At 37.7% G+C, this 18951-nt stretch overlaps 2 protein-coding genes across 9 annotated transcripts in view; both read left to right on the forward strand.

Moving 5' to 3' along the window:
• LOC101393996 (E3 SUMO-protein ligase RanBP2) overlaps positions 1 to 11154 on the forward strand; it is an 84522-nt gene extending 73368 nt beyond the window's left edge. For 2 of the 3 annotated variants that reach the window (XM_087426340.1, XM_087426339.1), the window contains 6 exons: positions 2748 to 2952; positions 4191 to 4292; positions 8110 to 8255; positions 9519 to 9792; positions 9924 to 10258; positions 10651 to 11154. In XM_087426340.1, coding sequence (XP_087282466.1) covers positions 2748 to 2952; positions 4191 to 4292; positions 8110 to 8255; positions 9519 to 9792; positions 9924 to 10258; positions 10651 to 10956 — 1368 coding nt within the window. In that variant the 3' untranslated portion in view covers positions 10957 to 11154. The remainder of the gene's footprint in view (positions 1 to 2747; positions 2953 to 4190; positions 4293 to 8109; positions 8256 to 9518; positions 9793 to 9923; positions 10259 to 10650) is intronic. The other variant, XM_087426341.1, reaches the window with a different exon arrangement.
• A 3312-nt stretch (positions 11155 to 14466) lies between these two features.
• Positions 14467 to 18951, forward strand: part of CCDC138 (coiled-coil domain containing 138) — a 103342-nt gene continuing 98857 nt past the window's right edge. For all 6 annotated transcript variants that reach the window (XR_015550329.1, XR_015550330.1, XR_015550331.1 and 3 more), the window contains exons 1-3: positions 14467 to 14606; positions 16532 to 16589; positions 18140 to 18260. Coding sequence is in view for 3 of the 6 variants with exons in the window: in XM_087426343.1 (XP_087282469.1) it covers positions 14514 to 14606; positions 16532 to 16589; positions 18140 to 18260 (272 nt within the window). In the remaining 3 variants the exon portion in view is untranslated. The remainder of the gene's footprint in view (positions 14607 to 16531; positions 16590 to 18139; positions 18261 to 18951) is intronic.

Raw genomic sequence — 18951 nt, forward strand, 5'->3', positions numbered from 1 at the left:
GTAATGTTTTCGAGGTATATTTGCGTTGTAGCATATATCTGTATTTCATTCCTTTTTATGGCCAAGTAATATGCCGTTGTATGGATATACCACATTTTCTTTTTTTTTTTTTTTACCACATTTTCTTTATCCATTTATCTGTTGATGGCCATTTGGGTTGTTGCCACTTTTTAGCTATTATGAGTAATACTGCTGTGATAGCCTAAACCATTTGACACAAACATAGTGTGAATTATCTTTTCCTTGTGCTTCAGTACATTAAGAAGTAATGACTTTTCTCATTTGTATTAGTTTTTTTTATTTACATAAGTAAAATTCACTTTTTGTTGTGTGTTTGTGTTTTCTGAGTTCTTACACATGCCTGAATTCTTGTAATCTGTACCACAGAGAGGATATAGAACAATTGCAACACCCCAAAGAATTCCTTCATACTATCCCTTTGTATTCAGATTCTCCCACACTCATAACCTCTGGCAACTGCTGGTCTGTTTTCTGTTTGTATATTTTTGCCTTTTCCAGACTAACATATAAATGGAATCATACAGTATGTAACCTTTGATACTGGCTTTTTTTAACTAAGATAATGCTCTTGAGATGTCCAAGTTGTTGTGTCTAGTAATACATAGTTTGTTCCTTTCTATCACTAAATAGTATTCCATTATGTGGATGTACCACAGTTTGTTCATTAATCCATTGAAGGTTGTTGCTGGTTTGCTCTTTTTGTAGTTTCTTATAGTGGAGCTTAAATTATTGATTTAAGACCATTCTTCATTTCTAATATAAATATTTAATGCTATAAGTTTCTCTCTATGAACTGTTTAGCTCTATCCCACAAATTTTAATACATGGTATTTTCATTTTCATTCAGTTCAAAATATTTATTTTCCTTTAGACATTCTTTTTGATATAAGTATTAGGTAGTAATATGTTGCTTCTAAATATTTGATGATTTTCCAGATACCATTCTGTTACTGATTTCTAATTTAATTCCATTATTGTCTTTGAACATATCTTGAATAATTTCAGTTCTTATAGATTTAATAAGGGCTGTCTTTGTGAATGTTCACTGTGCACTTGAGAAGAATGTATAGTCTGCTGTTTTTGAGTGGAACGTTCTATAAATGTTAATTAGATCAAATTAGTTGATACTGTGTTGTCTAGGTCTAATATATCCTTGCTAATTTTTTGTCTCCTTGTTCTGTTGATTATTGAGAGGAGTGCTGCCAAGCATAATTGTGGATTCGTCTATTTCTCCTATCAATTTTTGCTTTACATACTTTGTTAGGAAGTATTCCCTCTGCTTTTATTGTTTGGAAGACCTTGTAGGAATTGGTATTATTTCTTTCTTAAATGTTGGACAGTTCACCACTGAAACCATCTGGGCCTGGTACTTACTTTTTTGGAAGGATATTAATTGATGATACATTTTCTTTAATAGATATAGGCCTATTCAGATTATCTATTTCTTCTTGTGTGAGTTTTGATAGATTGTGTCTTTCAAGGACTTGGTCCATTTCAACTGTGTTATCAAATCTGTGGTCATAACGCTGTTCATGAAGTTATGAAGTTCATTAAAATTTATTACATTTTTAATATTCATGGATCGGTACTGATGGCTCCTGTTTCATTTCTGATATTAGTAATTTGTGTTTTCTTGGTTAACCTGGATGTTTAAAAGTGCGTTGTTTAATCTCCAAATATTTGGGGATTTTACCAGCTCTATTTCTGTTACTGATTTCTAGTTTAATTCCATTGTGGACTTGAGAGTGTACTTTGTGTGGTTTCTGTTCTTTTGAATTTGTTGAGGTGTGTTTTATGGCTCAGAATGTGGTCTTTTTAGGTAAATATTCCATGTGAGCTTGAGAGGAATATGTATTCTGCTGTTGGATGAAGTATTCCATAAAATTTTTTAATTCCGTTATTGAATTTTTCAGTTGTAAACTCCCCCATTTGATTCTTCTTTATACCTTCAATTTTTTTGCTGAGAACTTCTGTCTTTTCATTTGTTTTAAGAGTATTTGTCTTTGCCTCTAGGAGCATTGTTATAATAGCTTCTTTAAAGTCTTTTTCTGGGCCGGCCCCATGGCTTAGCGGTTAAGTGCGTGCGCTCCGCTGCTGGCGGCCCGGGTTCGGATCCCGGGCGCACACCGACACACTGCTTCTCCGGCCATGCTGAGACCTTGTCCCACATACAGCAACTAGAAGGATGTGCAGCTATGACATACAACTATCTACTGGGGCTTTGGGGGGAAAATAAATAAATAAATATAATTATTAAAAAAAAAGATCATTTAACACATGGATCATTTCCTGACATCATCCCCCACCCCCTGGCCGGAGAGAGTTGGCTTTTCTGGGACTTCTTCCATCTGTGCCATTGGCAGCTCCAGTGTTTTGGGCTGCTTTAGCATCCTCCTGGTTTATGGACTGGGGGTGGGGGACAGAAAAAAACCCACAGGATTCTCACCACCAGATTATCCCTCAAGTCTTGAGATTCTTAATCTTCCGACTTTCTTCTGCCTTTCAGAGGCTTCTTATAGTTGCTTTATCTATTTCAGTCCAGATCAGTTGTAGGTATTTGGAGAAGGGATGGAGTATGGAATAGGAGAGACAGATAAGGTGAAGAAGTGTGCTTACTCCATTTTGTCCAGAACTCCAAGTCCTCAATTTCTTTGAAAATAGGGTATATGATCGTTTTTGTCAATCAGTATTTAACGGTATGGTTATCTGTCACTTCTTCTTTGCAGAAATCCCAGAATGAGAAACTAAGTAGCACAGCCGACAGTGTGTGTACAGGTGGGACTGAAGTTACTGTACCATTTTTATCTAAGTCTGAAGATCCTGATTTGATTACCAAATCCATTAGTTCACGACCTATATCTTCTGGAACTGTGGACAAACCTGTAGATTTGTCTACTAGAAAGGAAAATGATGCAGATTCTACAAGCCAAGGTAAAATTTGATATATGTTTACAAAAACCTTCTTTCTAGGCATGTATTACAAAAGGTACACCTATATTTTTGAGAAGATAGACTTTTAAATGTAAGCTCCCTTTCTTAAAACAAATTTTGGGGTGTAGGATATTTGTAATAATAAACAGAAAGTCATACTGCCTTGCCAACAAAGATAATAAACATGTATCTTTATTGTTAGAGTGGTAGTTATTAGGGAGTACAGAGCGTTGTGAATCTGACCTATCTACCTGAGAATGAATGACAATAGTATGCTTACATAGAAATTTTCTTTGTGATAGAATTTTCATTTAAATATTGTTTGAATTATATTATCACTGAAGTATATTAAAATTGTTGTAAGTATATATGAAGTAATTGTAGAAATATTACAATAGGAGTGTTAAATTTTTATGAAACTACTTAAATGTCTTTCTTTTTCTCTACTGGCTTCATTAAATTACCTTTTCAGTTACAGTAAACTATATTTGATGTGCTTTCTCCCTTGGTTTTTCATTTCAGTTGATTTTGGGAGATGGGGACATCTTTTAAATTGTATTGCTTTATATGTGTACGTTGTCTCTATTACCTAATTTTTTTCAGAAGTAGTCCTGAATAAGTCACAAATACTACATTTATAGGCACTTCAGAGTCTTAATATGCTAAAAGAGGAAGGTATTTGCCGACCTAAAATCACGTTTTCACATGAGGAAAGTAAGGCATAGGACTTTAAGAGATCATGTAGCTACATGTTGGCAGAATTAAGACAAGACCCCAAAACTCCTGGTGACCAAATATAAATGAGACATTCAGTTTTTATGAGCTTATTATTGATGATAGAGAACACAAAAAATCTTTATGGAGATGTTTCCTAAAATGCTGTCTTTGAATGAATGTGTGTTTTAGATTATAGAAGACTATATAAAGCAGAAACTGTAGCTCTATATATCTGAATTAGTATAGATCTACATCTCATATTTTAAAAATGATTTTTGGCATGCTTTTGGTGTAGTGTTCATTGAGAATAGTACCTGTAAACTTAATAATACTGAAGGAACTCAGAATTGGATGTATTTTGTAACTTTTCTTCAGAGGAATAACCAGAAGATTCACACCCTACTCCCAACCCCCATGGCAGTATAGAAGGTCCTACCTTCTTTCTTTCTGGGTCCTGGGTAAAACTTGGATATTCAGTATATATTAAATGAAGTGTTAAATTGCTCTTTTCTTTTTGCCAGTGGAAAGCAAAACAGTTTCATTTGGATTGGGAAGTAGCACAGGGCTGTCATTTGCAGACTTGGCTTCCAGTAACTCTGGGGATTTTGCCTTTGGTTCCAAAGGTAAGATCAGGAGAAGAGATTTTAATGATCATGTTACAGAATCAAGCACAACGGAAAGAACTAGTCCTTTGCCCCAGTGTTCTAAGTTGGACATTTCTTCCCTCATCCCCACCCTCCAGTTTGTTTAGTGTTTTAAGAAGGAATGGTTTCTGTATTTTACTATTATTTTTGTGTGTGTGTGAGGGCAGATTAGCCCTGAGCTAACATCCCATGCCAATCCTTCTCTTTTTGCTGAGAAAGATTGGCCCAGGGCTAACATGCATGCCCATCTTCCTCTACTTTATATGGGACTCCGCCACAGCATGGCTTGACCAGTGGTGCGTCGGTCCGCGCCCGGATCCCAACCTGTGAACCCCGGGCCGCTGAAGCAGAATGCATGAACTTAACCGCTATGCCACGGGCCGCCCCCTATTTTACTATTATTTTTGACATTTATTAATATAACCATAAGAATTTTTTCATAATTCATTATAAGTCATGCTGATAGTCCTCCTCATCCTGAAATGCAAACCGTCTTTCCAGTTTTGGAATAACCTTGACTTTGGTATATTGTTCTTTTAATTATATTTTTCGATTTGATTTGTCTGTATTTCAAGATTTGTGCATCTGTATTTTTTTTAAGGAGATGATTTTGTAGTTTTCTATTTTTGCAGTATCCTTGATTGGATTTTAATATAAGGGTTGTGCTAAATTATTGTGCTAAATTTATAATTGGTGAGTTTTCCCATCTTTTCCAATGGTTTTTTTTCTATTTTTAGTCCATTTTGGTATCATTTGTAGAAAATAATCCATTTCCTTGATTGTTTCAAGTTTACTGGCATATTTTCTCATTCTTATAATGTCTTTCATATATCTGATTATAGCACCACCTAAATGGTTCTTGTACAAGATATTTGATTTTTGGAATAAATTTTATTGAAGATAAATAATATACTTTACATGATTAATCTAATTCAGAGTAGTGTTCTTCCCTCTCACATATTTACACTTGTTTCACAGCTCCTGCCATTTATGGAAACACATATAAAACTTTTAGAAATTATCTTATGTTGGAATTCATAGCTTCACTGATATCACGTTGCTTTATTTTTGTTTTAAGTAGCTTGAAGTCACAGGATAATAAGTCAGCAAACACAGCATTATGGTGGGTACAGTTATCTACAAAAAAAAAGCCAGATAAAAATTGATGTGTTAGGTTGCTTGTTATTCAGTAATCTTTTCACAGTATTCTATCAATATTGTACAGTAAACTGTGAAATAGGCAAGACTCAAAATCTCATGAGGGAGGCTTGCGTTAAGCCGATATTCACTCCCCACTACCTCTTATCATTTTTCAGTGTCATTATTCACCAAGCTCTTGTTTAAACTACATTTCTTTGTTTTGTTCTTAGATCTGACAGGAATTTGTGATTTGTCTTTTTCAAAGTAGCTTTTGGTTTTATCAATTCTCCTCTTGTTTGTGTTTTTATTCTATCTTCAGATTTTGTCATTCCTTTTCTTTAAATTATTGTTAGTTTTCTTGTGTTGAATACTTCCTTTATTTAATTTGGATTATGCTAATAAGCACAGAATAGTATTTGCAACTGTAAATCCCCTGGAATCCCATCAGTTTTTATAGGGAATCCTCACACTTTTGTAAATTTCTTGATAATTTAGAATTTCAGTCTTGCCTTCATCTTTGGTTAAGAGCTTGTAGGACTTAGGACTTAGTTTTTTCTTTTTTCTGAGAGGTCATACATTTCACCAGCATGTGGGTATTTTTTTTCTTTTAAACTTGTTCCTGTTACTGTGTGGACCTTTTTGTCTCAAACTTTTTGTTTTGCTTGGTTTTAAAGAGTCTTTTTTTTTTCTCTTATGCATTATTTCTGTGGTGATTACTTTTTCTTCATCTGTTCATTTTATTGTTGTTGTTCATTTCCTTTGTTTCATTTTTTTTCTTTTGTTCCTTTTCTTTTTCTACTCATTTTCTTCTGCAAGTCCTATTCACACAGGTCTATTAATCATTCCATGTCTATTGTGTAATATTTCATGTGAAGACTAAGAGAATATAAGGAACACCTTACTGCCCACCTTTGTCAGTGATTGCCAATTTATCCTATTTCCTTCAGATTTTGTAATGTTTTCATTAAACCTGGACACACAGTGATAGCCTCCTAGGTACTATTATCTAGAACTGTTATTGTGAAATTGATATTGATTATTGACATGCATATCTTTATACTTTTACTCTGTAAATTCTTCCTCCTGGTCCCTTTAGAGCAGTGGTTTTTAATGATTGGCTTCATATTAGAATTTCCTGGGAACTTTAAAAAAAAAATCACCTGACAGTTATATTGGCTCTCTGGGCATGGTACGCCTGGGCATTGGTCATTTACAAAAAACTCTTAGTGTGAGTGTAATCTGCACCCAGCTTTAACTATTGCTTTAGAGGAATTTTGAAATTTTCTGCCATATCCCCAAGGGTATTGGGATAGTTGTTAAAATTTTTCTGGTTGGGAGTTCCTGAACCAGTTACTTTTGAGCCCCAAACCAGTGTATCATCTAGATCTGTGGTTACTATTCTCAGGAATCCCTACACTACCTGAGGTTGGGCTTTTCTTGTTTTCAGAGCATTCTTTTCCAGTATCTTCTTAAGAATTTTTTTCTTTTAGCTTTTTTATGTTTTTTTCTCCCTATTAAATCTGGCTTAGAAGGAGTTACTATATTAGTTATTCATTTTGTTCTTTCTTCAAGGTGCTGAATTACTTTTTATTTATTTATTTATTTTTGTGAGCAGATCAGCCCTGTGCTAACATCTGCCAATCTTCTTCTTTTTTTTGCTGAGGAAGACTGGCCCTGGGCTAACATCCATGCCCATCTTCCTCCACTTTATATGGGACACCGCCACAGCATGGCTTGCCAAGCAGTGCGTCAGTGTGCGCCCGGGATCCGAACTGGCGAACCCTGGGCCGCCACAGCGGAGTGCGCGCACTTAACCACTTGTGCCACTGGGCCGGCCCCGAGTTACTTTTTAAATGATCTGTGACATTTTTGTCTTATTTTTTAGCACCAGATGTCAGGGTTCTCTAAGGCATTGATTTATTCGCAAGCCATGAAAAGTTGAGGTGTTTCTTTCCTTTGAGATAGTGGGGAATGTATTAGCAGGCTGGGTCATCTCAGTTGAGATGAGAATGAAGAAGCTTTTAGTTTTCACCTTCTCCAATGTATGAGGGAGAGGAATAGCCTTAGTTCCTTTGCATCGGATTGGAGAGCTTTTTCACCCCTAACAGTCTGGTATCCTTTGAGTTGGAGTCAGCAAGCTTCTTCTTAGATTACCATCTACCACCTGGCCAAGAAATCTAAGCTCCAACACGAGTTATGAGGTAGAGAAGATATAAACGTGTTTAGGCTACTTTGGCTAATTTGGAAATAGCAGATTTGGCCTCTTTGAGGACATATTTAGCTTCAAAAGTTATGTTTATCACCTGATAAAATATTTTATGCAATAAACTACCTTTGGAGCTGAGCTCAGTTTTCAAAGTTCCAAGGTATGTGCTTTTAAGAACTTGCTTCATTACTGAAAGTTCTTGTGTAGTTTAGTATCATGAAGTTTACCTAAAGCTCAGATGATCTTATCATCATATTTGCAAACATAGTACTAAGTGTACTGTGTGCTCTTTGGATGAGTTGAACTTGCCAGAATAATGTAATTTTAAACATTTTTACTAGATGTATATGTCACATCATTGGAAATTAGATGCACTGATAAGTAATCTAACGGGATTAAGAGTTTATAAAAATAGATACCACTATTTAAATATCCTAATTTATTCACCAGATGAAAATTTCCAGTGGGCAAATACTGGAGCAGCTGTGTTTGGAACACAGTCAACCAGTAAAGTTGGTGAAGACGAAGATGGTACAGATGAAGAAGTAGTTCATAATGAAGATATCCATTTTGAACCAATAGTGTCATTACCAGAGGTAAATATTAAAGAATGACAATCTTACTAAAAACTTACTTTACATTTTAAGTTTAAAATTTGACATAGGCTGGATTTTTGAGCTAGCTTTGTTTGCATTTATTTCAGAATATTTACAATTTTAAATGGAAGCTCTTTGTTTATTAGAAGTTCTGCCGTTAAGTATAAATTATCTTTGTTAAAATTTGTATGTAAATATATGGTAAATTTTATATGAAATTGTTGGGAAGAACTAAATTTTTTCTTATGTTGTTGGAATATCATGTTTGTTTTCATAACAAATCGGGGGGCAAAAAAAATCTTATCTCAAATTTGCCAGTCTTTTCAATAAAAAGTAAATCTACATTTTCTGGACAAGAATGTTGGCTTAGGCAAATTACTTTGTCAATTTTCTTTTTTTTTTTAGATTTTATTTATTTATTTTTTCCCCCCAAAGCCCCAGTAGATAGTTGTATGTCATAGCTGCACATCCTTCTAGTTGCTGTATGTGGGACTCGGCCTCAGGATGGACGGAGAAGTGGTGCCTCGGTGCACACCCGGGATCCGAACCCAGGCCACCAGCATCGGAGCGCGTGCACTTAACCACCAAGCCACGGGGCTGGCCCTACTTTGTCAATTTTCAATCTCAATCAGTAGTTAAATTTCTCTTGAAAAACAAGCACTTTTTGAAACTGCTTCTGTCCTATAAAAGAATGTATTTAATTTCCAAAAGGAGGAAGAAGACTACATAAGAGAAGAACATTTAGGGGCTGGCCCCGTGCCTTGGTGGTTGAGTGCGCGCGCTCTGCTGCTGGTGGCCGGCGTTCGGGTCCCGAGCGTGCACCGACCCACCGCTTGTCCAGCCATGCTGAGGCGGCGTCCCACATACAGCAACTAGAAGGAAGTGCAGCTGTGACATACAACTATCTACTGGGGCTTTGGGGAGAAAAAGGGGAAAAAGAGGAGGATTGGCAATAGATGTTAGCTCAGGGCTGGCCTTCCTCAGCAAAACAGGAGGATTGGCCTGGATGTTAGCTCAGGGCTGATCTTCCTCACAAAAAGAAAAAAAAAGAAAGAAAAACATTTAATGACAAATCAGGTCATCAGTGCCTCATCCAAGTCAGATGTATTCTTAGCCCTAGGAGATTACCATCTGTCTTGATACTACAGTTCAAATTGTTATTGTCATTATGCAGACAATATCTTAAGGAATTTGGATCTTTGGAATTTTTTGTGGAATATGTTATAAGCAGCAGCTTATAGATAATTTCATCTATTATCATAGGTGGAAGTAAAATCTGGAGAAGAAGATGAAGAAATTTTATTTAAAGAGAGAGCCAAACTTTATAGATGGGATCGAGATGTCAGTCAGTGGAAGGAGCGTGGTGTTGGAGATATAAAGATTCTTTGGCATACGATGAAGAATTACTATCGGATCCTGATGAGAAGAGACCAAGTCTTTAAAGTGTGTGCAAACCATGTCATTACCAAAACAATGGAATTAAAACCCTTAAATGTTTCGAACAATGCTTTAGTTTGGACTGCTTCAGATTATGCTGGTGAGTTTTACATTCAAATGCTACTTTTCATTTTTTGGACTTTTCTAAAATCCCGTTAACAAATATATAAAAAAAATGTATAAGTTATTTTAATACTCATGTCACTGTGTTGTTTTGTTGTTGTTTAACAGATGGAGAAGCCAAAGTGGAACAGCTTGCAGTAAGATTTAAAACTAAAGAAATGGCTGATTGTTTTAAGAAAAAATTTGAAGACTGTCAACAGAATTTATCGAAGCTCCAAAAAGGGCAGGTATCACTGACAGCCGAGTTATCAAAGGAGACAAATCCTGTGGTGTTTTTTGATGTTTGCGCAGATGATGAACCCCTTGGACGTATAACCATGGAATTATTTTCACACATTGTTCCTCAAACTGCTGAGAACTTCAGAGCACTGTGCACTGGAGAGAAGGGCTTTGGTTTCAAGAACTCCATTTTTCACAGAGTGATTCCAGATTTTGTTTGCCAAGTAAGTATTAACTGTATATCACAATTGAAGTTTACAAAAGTACACCACACTAACTCGGGAAATTTGAGTGAGTGTTTCTCCTCACCTGTAATTTTCTTAATATTTCTTTAGCTTTTCCACACATCAGTTGGTGTCACCACCCCAACTTCCTATCCCCACAAAATCTTTCAACCTAAAATGGTTCAAATTTCTAATACCTTGAAACCTGCTAGAAATTGAGGGTGGGAAAAAGACCTTTTCATTTTTGTCTTCTTTCACAAATGGATTATTTCTTATTTTCCAAACCACATTCTCAAGGAAAGTGGGTGTTTAGGACTTATCCTATAGTAGTTAGTTCTGTGTGTATTTTAATATTTTATTCAGGATTCCTATTAATTGAAATCTCTTTTCAGGGAGGAGATATCACCAAACATGATGGAACAGGAGGACAGTCCATTTATGGAGATAAATTTGAAGATGAAAATTTTGTTGTGAAACATACTGGTCCTGGCTTACTATCGATGGCCAATCGAGGCCGGGATACCAATAATTCTCAATTTTTTATAATACTGAAAAAAGCAGAACATTTGGACTTTAAGCATGTAGTATTTGGGTTTGTTAAGGATGGCATGGATACTGTGAAAAAGATTGAATCATTTGGTTCACCAAAAGGGTCTGTTAGTCGAAGAATTAGTATCACAGAATGTGGACAGATATAAAATCATTGTTTTTCATAGTACCTGTATAAACAGCTGAATTGAAGCTTAGCCGTTATGACAATATGGTAATTATGTTCAGCTTTTGAAAATGAACGTTTCCAATGTATAAATGTAAAATTGCAGCTTATAGCTGTTGTCACTTTTTAATGTGTTATAATTGACCTTGCATGGTGTGAAATAAAAGATAAAACACTGGTATATTTCAGGTGTACTTGTGTTTATGTACTCCTGACATATTTGTATTAAAATGGAATAATACTAATCTTGTTAAAAGCAATAGACCTTCTCAAACTATTGAAGGAATATGATATATGCAATTTAATTTTAATTCCTTTTAAGATATTGGACCTCCTGCATGGATATACTTACTATTTGAATAAAGGGACCACAACTTGGATAATTTTTATTTTAGATTTGAAATATATTTGGTAATTTTAACTATTGGTGTGCTCATTTATGCATAGAGAATCACTTATGAATGGGTAGAGCCACAGAGGGTAGAGACTTAACCAAAGTGCTCTTTTATAATCCTTGCACCTCCTGTTTAGTTAAATTAACTTTTAAAGTAGGGTACCTTCTTTTCTTAAAATGATATGTAGCTTCCTGTGCCCTTTCAAAGGTCTTAAATTAATTTTTACATTTTAAATAAGTTGAGTATTTCCTTAAATTTTTTTTTTTTTTTTTTTTTTTTTACTTTTCTGTTATCTGTTTCTACTACCTCAGACTGCAGCTTGGTTCTGTTATAGAACTTGAACTTTTCCTTGCAGTTATTGTGATAAAGTATGAATATTTTAAAAAGGTCTATACCATGTTCTTTGGTTAAAGATTTGCTTTATACTAGATTGTTGCAATACTAGATTGTTGCAGTACCTTTTTCTGGTGAATTTTGTAGCAAAAATAAAGTGATAATTGTTAACAGCCATGACATTTAAAAAATTCATTACTTGTGCATCTAGTTGTTTGTTCATTCTAGAACCAAAGTAAGGAGAACAATTAAAAGTCTGTAAACTCACACTGCTGCATAATTTCCAGAGTTCCAAAGGAAGTGACTCTTTTCAAGTTTGATACACTTAAAATTTATTTGGAAATGGCTAGTGTCAAAAGTTAGAAAAACTGCCAAAAAAAGAGGGATGTTCTCATCACCCTACTCAATATAGAACTAGAAAGAATCTACTTGGAGCACAAAATTTTGTATATTCCAATCACTAACAGTGACTGCCTGCTGCCCTCCTGTGTTCTTCCTGGTGAAATCACCTCATTTTGGTTAATGCAAGACAGTGGGGTTTATTCCATTGTTTGGGGATTTTGGGAACAGTCTATCCTATAATAAATATGTGTTCAACTGCCAGTCAATGGAGGGGAGGGATGTCATATGTGGTTTGTGTGAGTAATGAGTGATGGAATACCATCACTAAGTCCATTTGACCACAAAGCCAGGTAACTGAATTAAACCTACCCCAGTGTATCAGTTTGAACCACATGAACCTTAAAGGAGAACCATGGACTATATATAATTTTTTAATTTATTTTTTCCCCCCAAAGCCCCAGCAGATAGCTGTATGTCATAGCTGCACATCCTTCTAGTTGCTGTATGTGGGACGCGGCCCCAGCATGGCCGGAGAAGCGGTGTGTCGGTGCGCGCCCGGGATCCGAACCCCGGCCGCCAGCAGCGGAGCGCGCGCACTTAACCGCTAAGCCACGGGGCCGGCCCAGAACCATGGACTATATACATGCACATTTAATATTAAGAACTGGCTTCTTTGGAAACTTAAGTTGCTGTAAAGTGTGCTGTAATTTTTCAACTGGGACAGCTGATGTCTTTGGCATGATTTTAGAATAAATTCTAAGTAAATGCACTTTTAGAGATTTTTTAGAGAACAGTTTTATACTGATTTCTTTTTTTGTGTGAGGAAGATTAGCCCGGAGCTAACATCCGATGCCAATCCTTCTCTTTTTGCTAAGGAAGATTGGCCCTGGGCTAACATCTGTGCCCATCTTTTTCTACTTTATATGGGACACCACCACAGCATGGCTTGACAAGTGGTGCACAGGTCTGCAGCGGGGATCTGAACCTGCGAACCCTGGGCCACCAAAGCGGAGCACGGGAACTTAACCGCTATGCCACCTGCCTGCCCTCCTATACTGATTTCTATGCTGTCCTAAACCATTCAAGTTATGTATTAAAAAGCTTTAAAAACTAGTACTTTTACCAAAAATTTGATAAAATGACATGTAAACCAACTTTTCCAGTATTAGTATTCCAAAGATGCTTAAAGGTGGCCTGAGGCATTTATAAGACTGTGTGTCACATTTCAGGAAAGGACTTTGTGATTTCTCTTTGTTATTTAATCACTGATGTGGTATAAACCCACAATATGTACCTTTTAACTGGCTGGATTTTTTGTCTCATTAAAATCTGCTTAAAGATTATGAAATCTATTATTTGTACGCTTTAAGTAATACTTTATGGCAAAAAGTATTGGTTTAAATTTTCAGATAATGACTTTATTAAAATATTGATCTTATAAAATTTTGGCATTTGAGAAACTTTCAAGATAATCCAGAGAATCTAGGAGTTGTTAATCCAGACATGCTGTTGGACAATCACAATTTAGAAAACTAAAGGATTACACTGGTCTTATTGTATAAAGGAAAGAAATTAAGTGGATATTCAGTTATTCCCCTCCATCAGTCTCGGTTTAATACAGGGTTTCGGTTGACATAGCGTGCCAGTGAACTATGGAGCACCTACTGGATGCCAGGCACAGTTCTCGACCAGGGGGAAGCCGATGGAAGAACGAAGCTCATGCTCCCAGGCAGCTGACGTCCTACTACTGCGGTTAGGCCATGTGTGGAACACAGGCCGCGGGCAGGGGAAGGGAGGAGGCAGTGCCTTTTGAAACTCGTAGCCTTTGCAGTACGAAATAGTCTTGATTTTTTCCCGCCTTTTGGATTACAGTGAGCATAGGCACACTCACTACAGGCGTGAGACACGCTCTAGGGGAGGGCTGGTCCTCCCAGGCAGGTGTGGACCCTCCTTACCTCGTGCGCCCTCCCACATGCACGCGGGCCGCGCAGGTCACCCGACAGAGGGCGGGACTCGCTCCGTGCCGCCGGGCGCGCCCCTGGGAGCGCAGGGCCACACCTGCCAGCGTGCGACCTGCTGGGGACCACCGTGCTTCTCGGGGCCCCAGACAAGGCGGAGGAAAACTCAAGTAGCAGAAATTTTCTTAAGACACTCGGAAAAGAACATAAAGCACCATTTATCAGTCCAAAGAACACACCAGTAAAGGAATCAGTCGTTAAATCATCCGGCAGGCGGAAGAGCCATCACGCGAGTCCGCCTTGAACGTAGACAGAGACAGAGACGGGCTCCCCGGAGGCCCGCCTCCCCTGCCGCCCCGTCAGCCGCCGAGCCCACGGGCGAGCTCGGCCCCCGACGCGGGGGCGGGGCCGCCTGGCGTCACCACGCACTTCCGCCGCGCAGCTCCGCCCCTGCGCTCCTCGCGCGGCCCCAGAGGCTGTTCCCCGGAAGACGACAGCGGCCGCGGCGCGCCATGGAACCGAGGGTCGTCAAGCCTCCGGGGCAGGATTTCGTAGTGGAGCGTCTGAAGAGCCGCTACGGGCTGGGGGGCAGCTGCGCCGCCGAGGTGAGGCTTCGCGCTTCCTGCGCGGCCCCGTCCCCGGGCCGGGCTGGCTGCTGCTCGTCTGGAGTCGCCCGCCCTCGGACGCTCACGGGAAAACGGGTGCCGCGCAGGTGGCCGGAGGGGAAATAATTTACGGCCGCGCATGCGCCAGTGCTGCGGTGATAGAAGTCAGCGCACACGGGGAAAACGTTTTCTGTGAGGAAAAAACCCCGTCACCTGGGTTTGTGAAGGTTTGTTATATGAAGCGTGGGATGGCATTGTTGAGAGTGTTTGTGAACTTTTACCTACGTGACTTGAGTGGAGTTCAAAAATCAATTTGATTCCTTTAAAAAGTTTCTTATGTAGAAATAATTTCAAACTTACAATAGTTGCAAGAATCATACAAAGAACTCCTTTGTACCCTTCGCTTGGATTCACCAATTGTTAACGTTTTGCCACATTCGCTTTACCATTTTCTCTCTCTTCCTCTTTTTGACTCCCTCTCCCCTCTCCATACACACATTTTTTTCCCCCTCGAGCTGTTTGAGGGTAATTTGCAGGCGCCTGTGACTTTTTACCTCTGAATATAAACACTTCCTTGTGTTGTTCTAGGAGTAAGGATATTTGCTTATATAACCACAGTAATAAATGCAGAAAACTTACTATCGATAGAATAATATTATGGAATGTATAGTCCTTATTCACGTTTCACCAATTATCTCAATAATGTCCTCTGTAAAAAAATTTTTTTCCTGCTGCAGATCCCTAAAATTGAGCATTGCGTTTGCTTGTCTCTTTTGCCTTTAATCTGGAACAGGTTCCCAAGCCTTACTTTTTGTAATATTGATATTTTTGAAGAATATAGGGGAATTATTTATTAGAATGTCCCTCAGTTTGTGTTTGTCTGATGGACACCTCATGATTAGATGCTGGTTATGCATTTTTGGCAGGAATACTACATGAGTACTGCATGAACACTACATAAATGGAATACTGCGTGACTACTGCATGACGAAAGTGCCAAAGCAGGACTGCATTTGGACATTATGAAGACAAAATCATGACTACAGAAGAACTACACTACTTAATGTAGGCACTGAAGACACTGAAATTGTTAAAGATTTTGGTTCAGTCAACAATTTAAATGGAGACCACAGCCAAGAAACCAAGAGAAGACTGAGACTCGGAAGGGCAGCAATGAAGGAATTAGGAAAGATCATCGAGTGTAAGGAAGTGTCGTTAGAGACCAAGGCCAGGATTATCCACACCCCCGTATTCCCAGTCACTGTGTCCGGGTGCAGAAGTGAGGCAGGGAAGAAGGCTGACAGGAAAAAAATGGATTCATTTGAAACATGGTGTTGGAGGAGAGCTCTACAGATACCCGGGACTGCCAGAAAGACGACACGTGGCTCCTAGAGAAAATTAAGCCTGAACCATCACTGGAGGCAAAGATGATAACACTGAGGCTGTCCTACTTTGGGCGCATCATGAGAAGGCAGGATTCTCTGGAAAGACAATAATGCTGGGAAAAGTAGAAGGCAGCAGGAGAAGAGGAGGACCAAATAGGAGATGGGTTGACTCCGTAAAGGAAGCCACAGGCCTGCGTCTACAGGAGCTGAGTAGGGCCGTTGAGGATAGGACACTGTGGACAGCACTCATTTGTAGGGTCGCCAGGAGTAGGAACCAACTTGACAGCGCTTAATACACACTGTATGAGTGATGTTTGGCTTGCTCTGTTCATCAGTAGACGTAACGATGTTGCTTTGATTCATTAGTGGTGATGTGAACCTTGATTACTTGATTAAGGTGGTGTCTACCAGATTTCTCCACTCTACCCTTTGTAATTTACCTTTGTAATTAATACATAATTTGTGGGGAACTATTTTGAGTCTGTAAGTTTATTCTTAATATACAAATTAAATATGTTATCATATTTGTTTTTTTTTTAGTATGACTTTTCAGATTTTGATCAGGCTAAATGTAAGAGAAGATCTCTAACCTCCCCAGGTAAGCCAATAGAGTATTTTGTATATTTGAGGTTTTTAACATATTTAATTTGAGAGGAAGGATTTTTAAAAAATGTTTAGACTATGGCTAGTGCCAGATATCTTATGATACTAAGCTTTTTTTCAGTCTGGTAATGAACTAATAATAATCATGATTTTGGGGGTAAGTCTGTAAGATGTCTTTAAAAATCAAATTGAATTTTTTTGGTGTTTCAGTTACAGTATTTCTGTCTTTAAAGATGTTAAAAATTAAACAGTATATTGGATAAAGGAAACTAATTGCTTTTTTTTTTTAGGCACGAGCTTTTCCAAGTTACTAGGATGATAATTATTGCACTTGCAGAATTTATCAAATTTATCTTCTTGATAAAGATAATTACACCATGGGATTGGGTGGGTTGGAACACCATGTGGTGATCTGTATTTAAGTGTATAACTAATTAACCATTAGTCTTTTGATTTGTTGATACTTCTTAGGTGATGTCTTTACTAGTGTAATCATTGGACTTTGAGATGATTGCCACAGAAACAGTAATTAATATCTTTAAAAGTTCACCATATGATGGATTAGGGAATTTCATTTTGAAATTTTGTAAACACTCTTCTGAAACATTCTTTCAGTATGAAAAAAAAATATTTCAGTTATTACTGAGTCTAGTATCTTAAAAATATCTTAAAATTGTATTTTGGTTTTGAAATTTGCCCTAAATTTCCAGCCTTCCAAAATATAACTAAAAATATAGTTTGTTAAACTTCTGAGGGAGTAAAATTGAGCGTTAGAGAAGGGCGCATACTTTTAAAAGTATTTCCGGGCCGGCCCTGTGGCTTGGTGGTTAAGTGCGCGCGCTGCGATGCTGGTGGCCCGGGTTTGGATCCCGGGTGCGCATCGAGGCACCACTTCTCCGTTCATCCTGAGGCCGAGTCCCACATACAGCAACTAGAAGGATGTGCAGCTATGACATACAACTATCCACTGTGGCTTTGGGGGGAAAAAATAAAATAAATAAAATCTTTAAAAAAAAAAAAAAAAAAAAAAGTATTTCCAAATTTCTTATCAGAGAGGCTCTCTTTTTTTATTCACTGAATTTAGATATATCCTAACAGTTTATTAAACAAATATTTCATGTTTAAAATATATAAGATTTAAAAATAAAATATAGTTTGAGAACTGACTAGATATCATGATTAGGTAAAAGAAGGCTGGATTCTGCATTTTAGTCATTCTACTTGCTGGTTGTGTTACTTGGAAAAATTCACATAACTTCTCGAGTCCTTAGGTTCCTAACCATTAGAATAGGGTTAAAGGCACCTATTCTGCTTACTTCACAGAGTAGTTGCTGGGATTGAATAAGGTAATGAACGAAAGACTATTATGTAATCGGTAAAGTGCTATATAAATATAAGATTTGATGCCTATTTTCTGGAAGTTTGCATTAGGGAGACAGATGAGAAACCATTAAGTAATTTTGCTGTGTTACCTTTAGGAGCCTAGAATAAAATCATTAGTATCTGATCTTAGTAAGTAATCTCTGCAGTTTTCTTCTTTAACAGATGATTTGGATATCTACTCATCTGGAGATAAAGTTGGTTCATCATTAAGATGTTATTCTGATGAAAGAAAGCATTGTACAACACCTCTTTGTAGTTCATTCAAGCACTTAAATGTGAATTGGTAAAGTACCCTGAATCCTTACTCTTGCCATCCCCACAGTATCTCAAAAAACTGGGAAAGAGTAAAGGGCGGATTATGTGTTTGCTTTTCTCTGAGAGCAAGTATAAGCAGTCTGAAGCCTGCTGAATAGTTGAAGAGACATTAATTTTTACTGAGAATCTGTGATAAAAGCATAAACCTAGCATTATGTTTGGTGGCGTAATGCAAAGTTATTTACACAGTGTGAAATCTGAAAAATTATTATTATTATTATGTTTTTTGGTGAACAACATTAGCCCTGAGCTAACATCAGTTGCCAGTCCTCCTCTTTTTTGCGGAGGAAGATTGGCCGTGGACTAACATCCGTGCTCATCTTCCTCTGCTTTATATGTGGGACACGTGCCACAGCATGGCTTGATAAGTGGTGTGTAGGTCTGCACCCAGGATCTGAACCTGTGAACTCTGGGCCACCAAAGCAGAGTGCACGAACTTAACCACTACAACACTGGGCTGGTCCCTGAAAAATTATTTTTATGGTTGTTCATCCAGGACCCAAATAAAGACCCTACTCTCTTTTTTAAAAAAAAAAAAATGGAATTAGGATAAAAATGAATACAGCTTTGTTAGGCATCAGTCTTTAATCAGTATCTGTTGTGTGTCTGGTAGTGTGGTAAGCACCGTATTTTGGGTAGTTGAGAGAGAAATTGAAGTC

Source organism: Ceratotherium simum, chromosome 40, assembly GCF_057802395.1.
Source record: "Ceratotherium simum simum isolate JZ-2026a chromosome 40, ASM5780239v1, whole genome shotgun sequence".
Taxonomy (NCBI): Eukaryota; Metazoa; Chordata; class Mammalia; order Perissodactyla; family Rhinocerotidae; genus Ceratotherium; species Ceratotherium simum.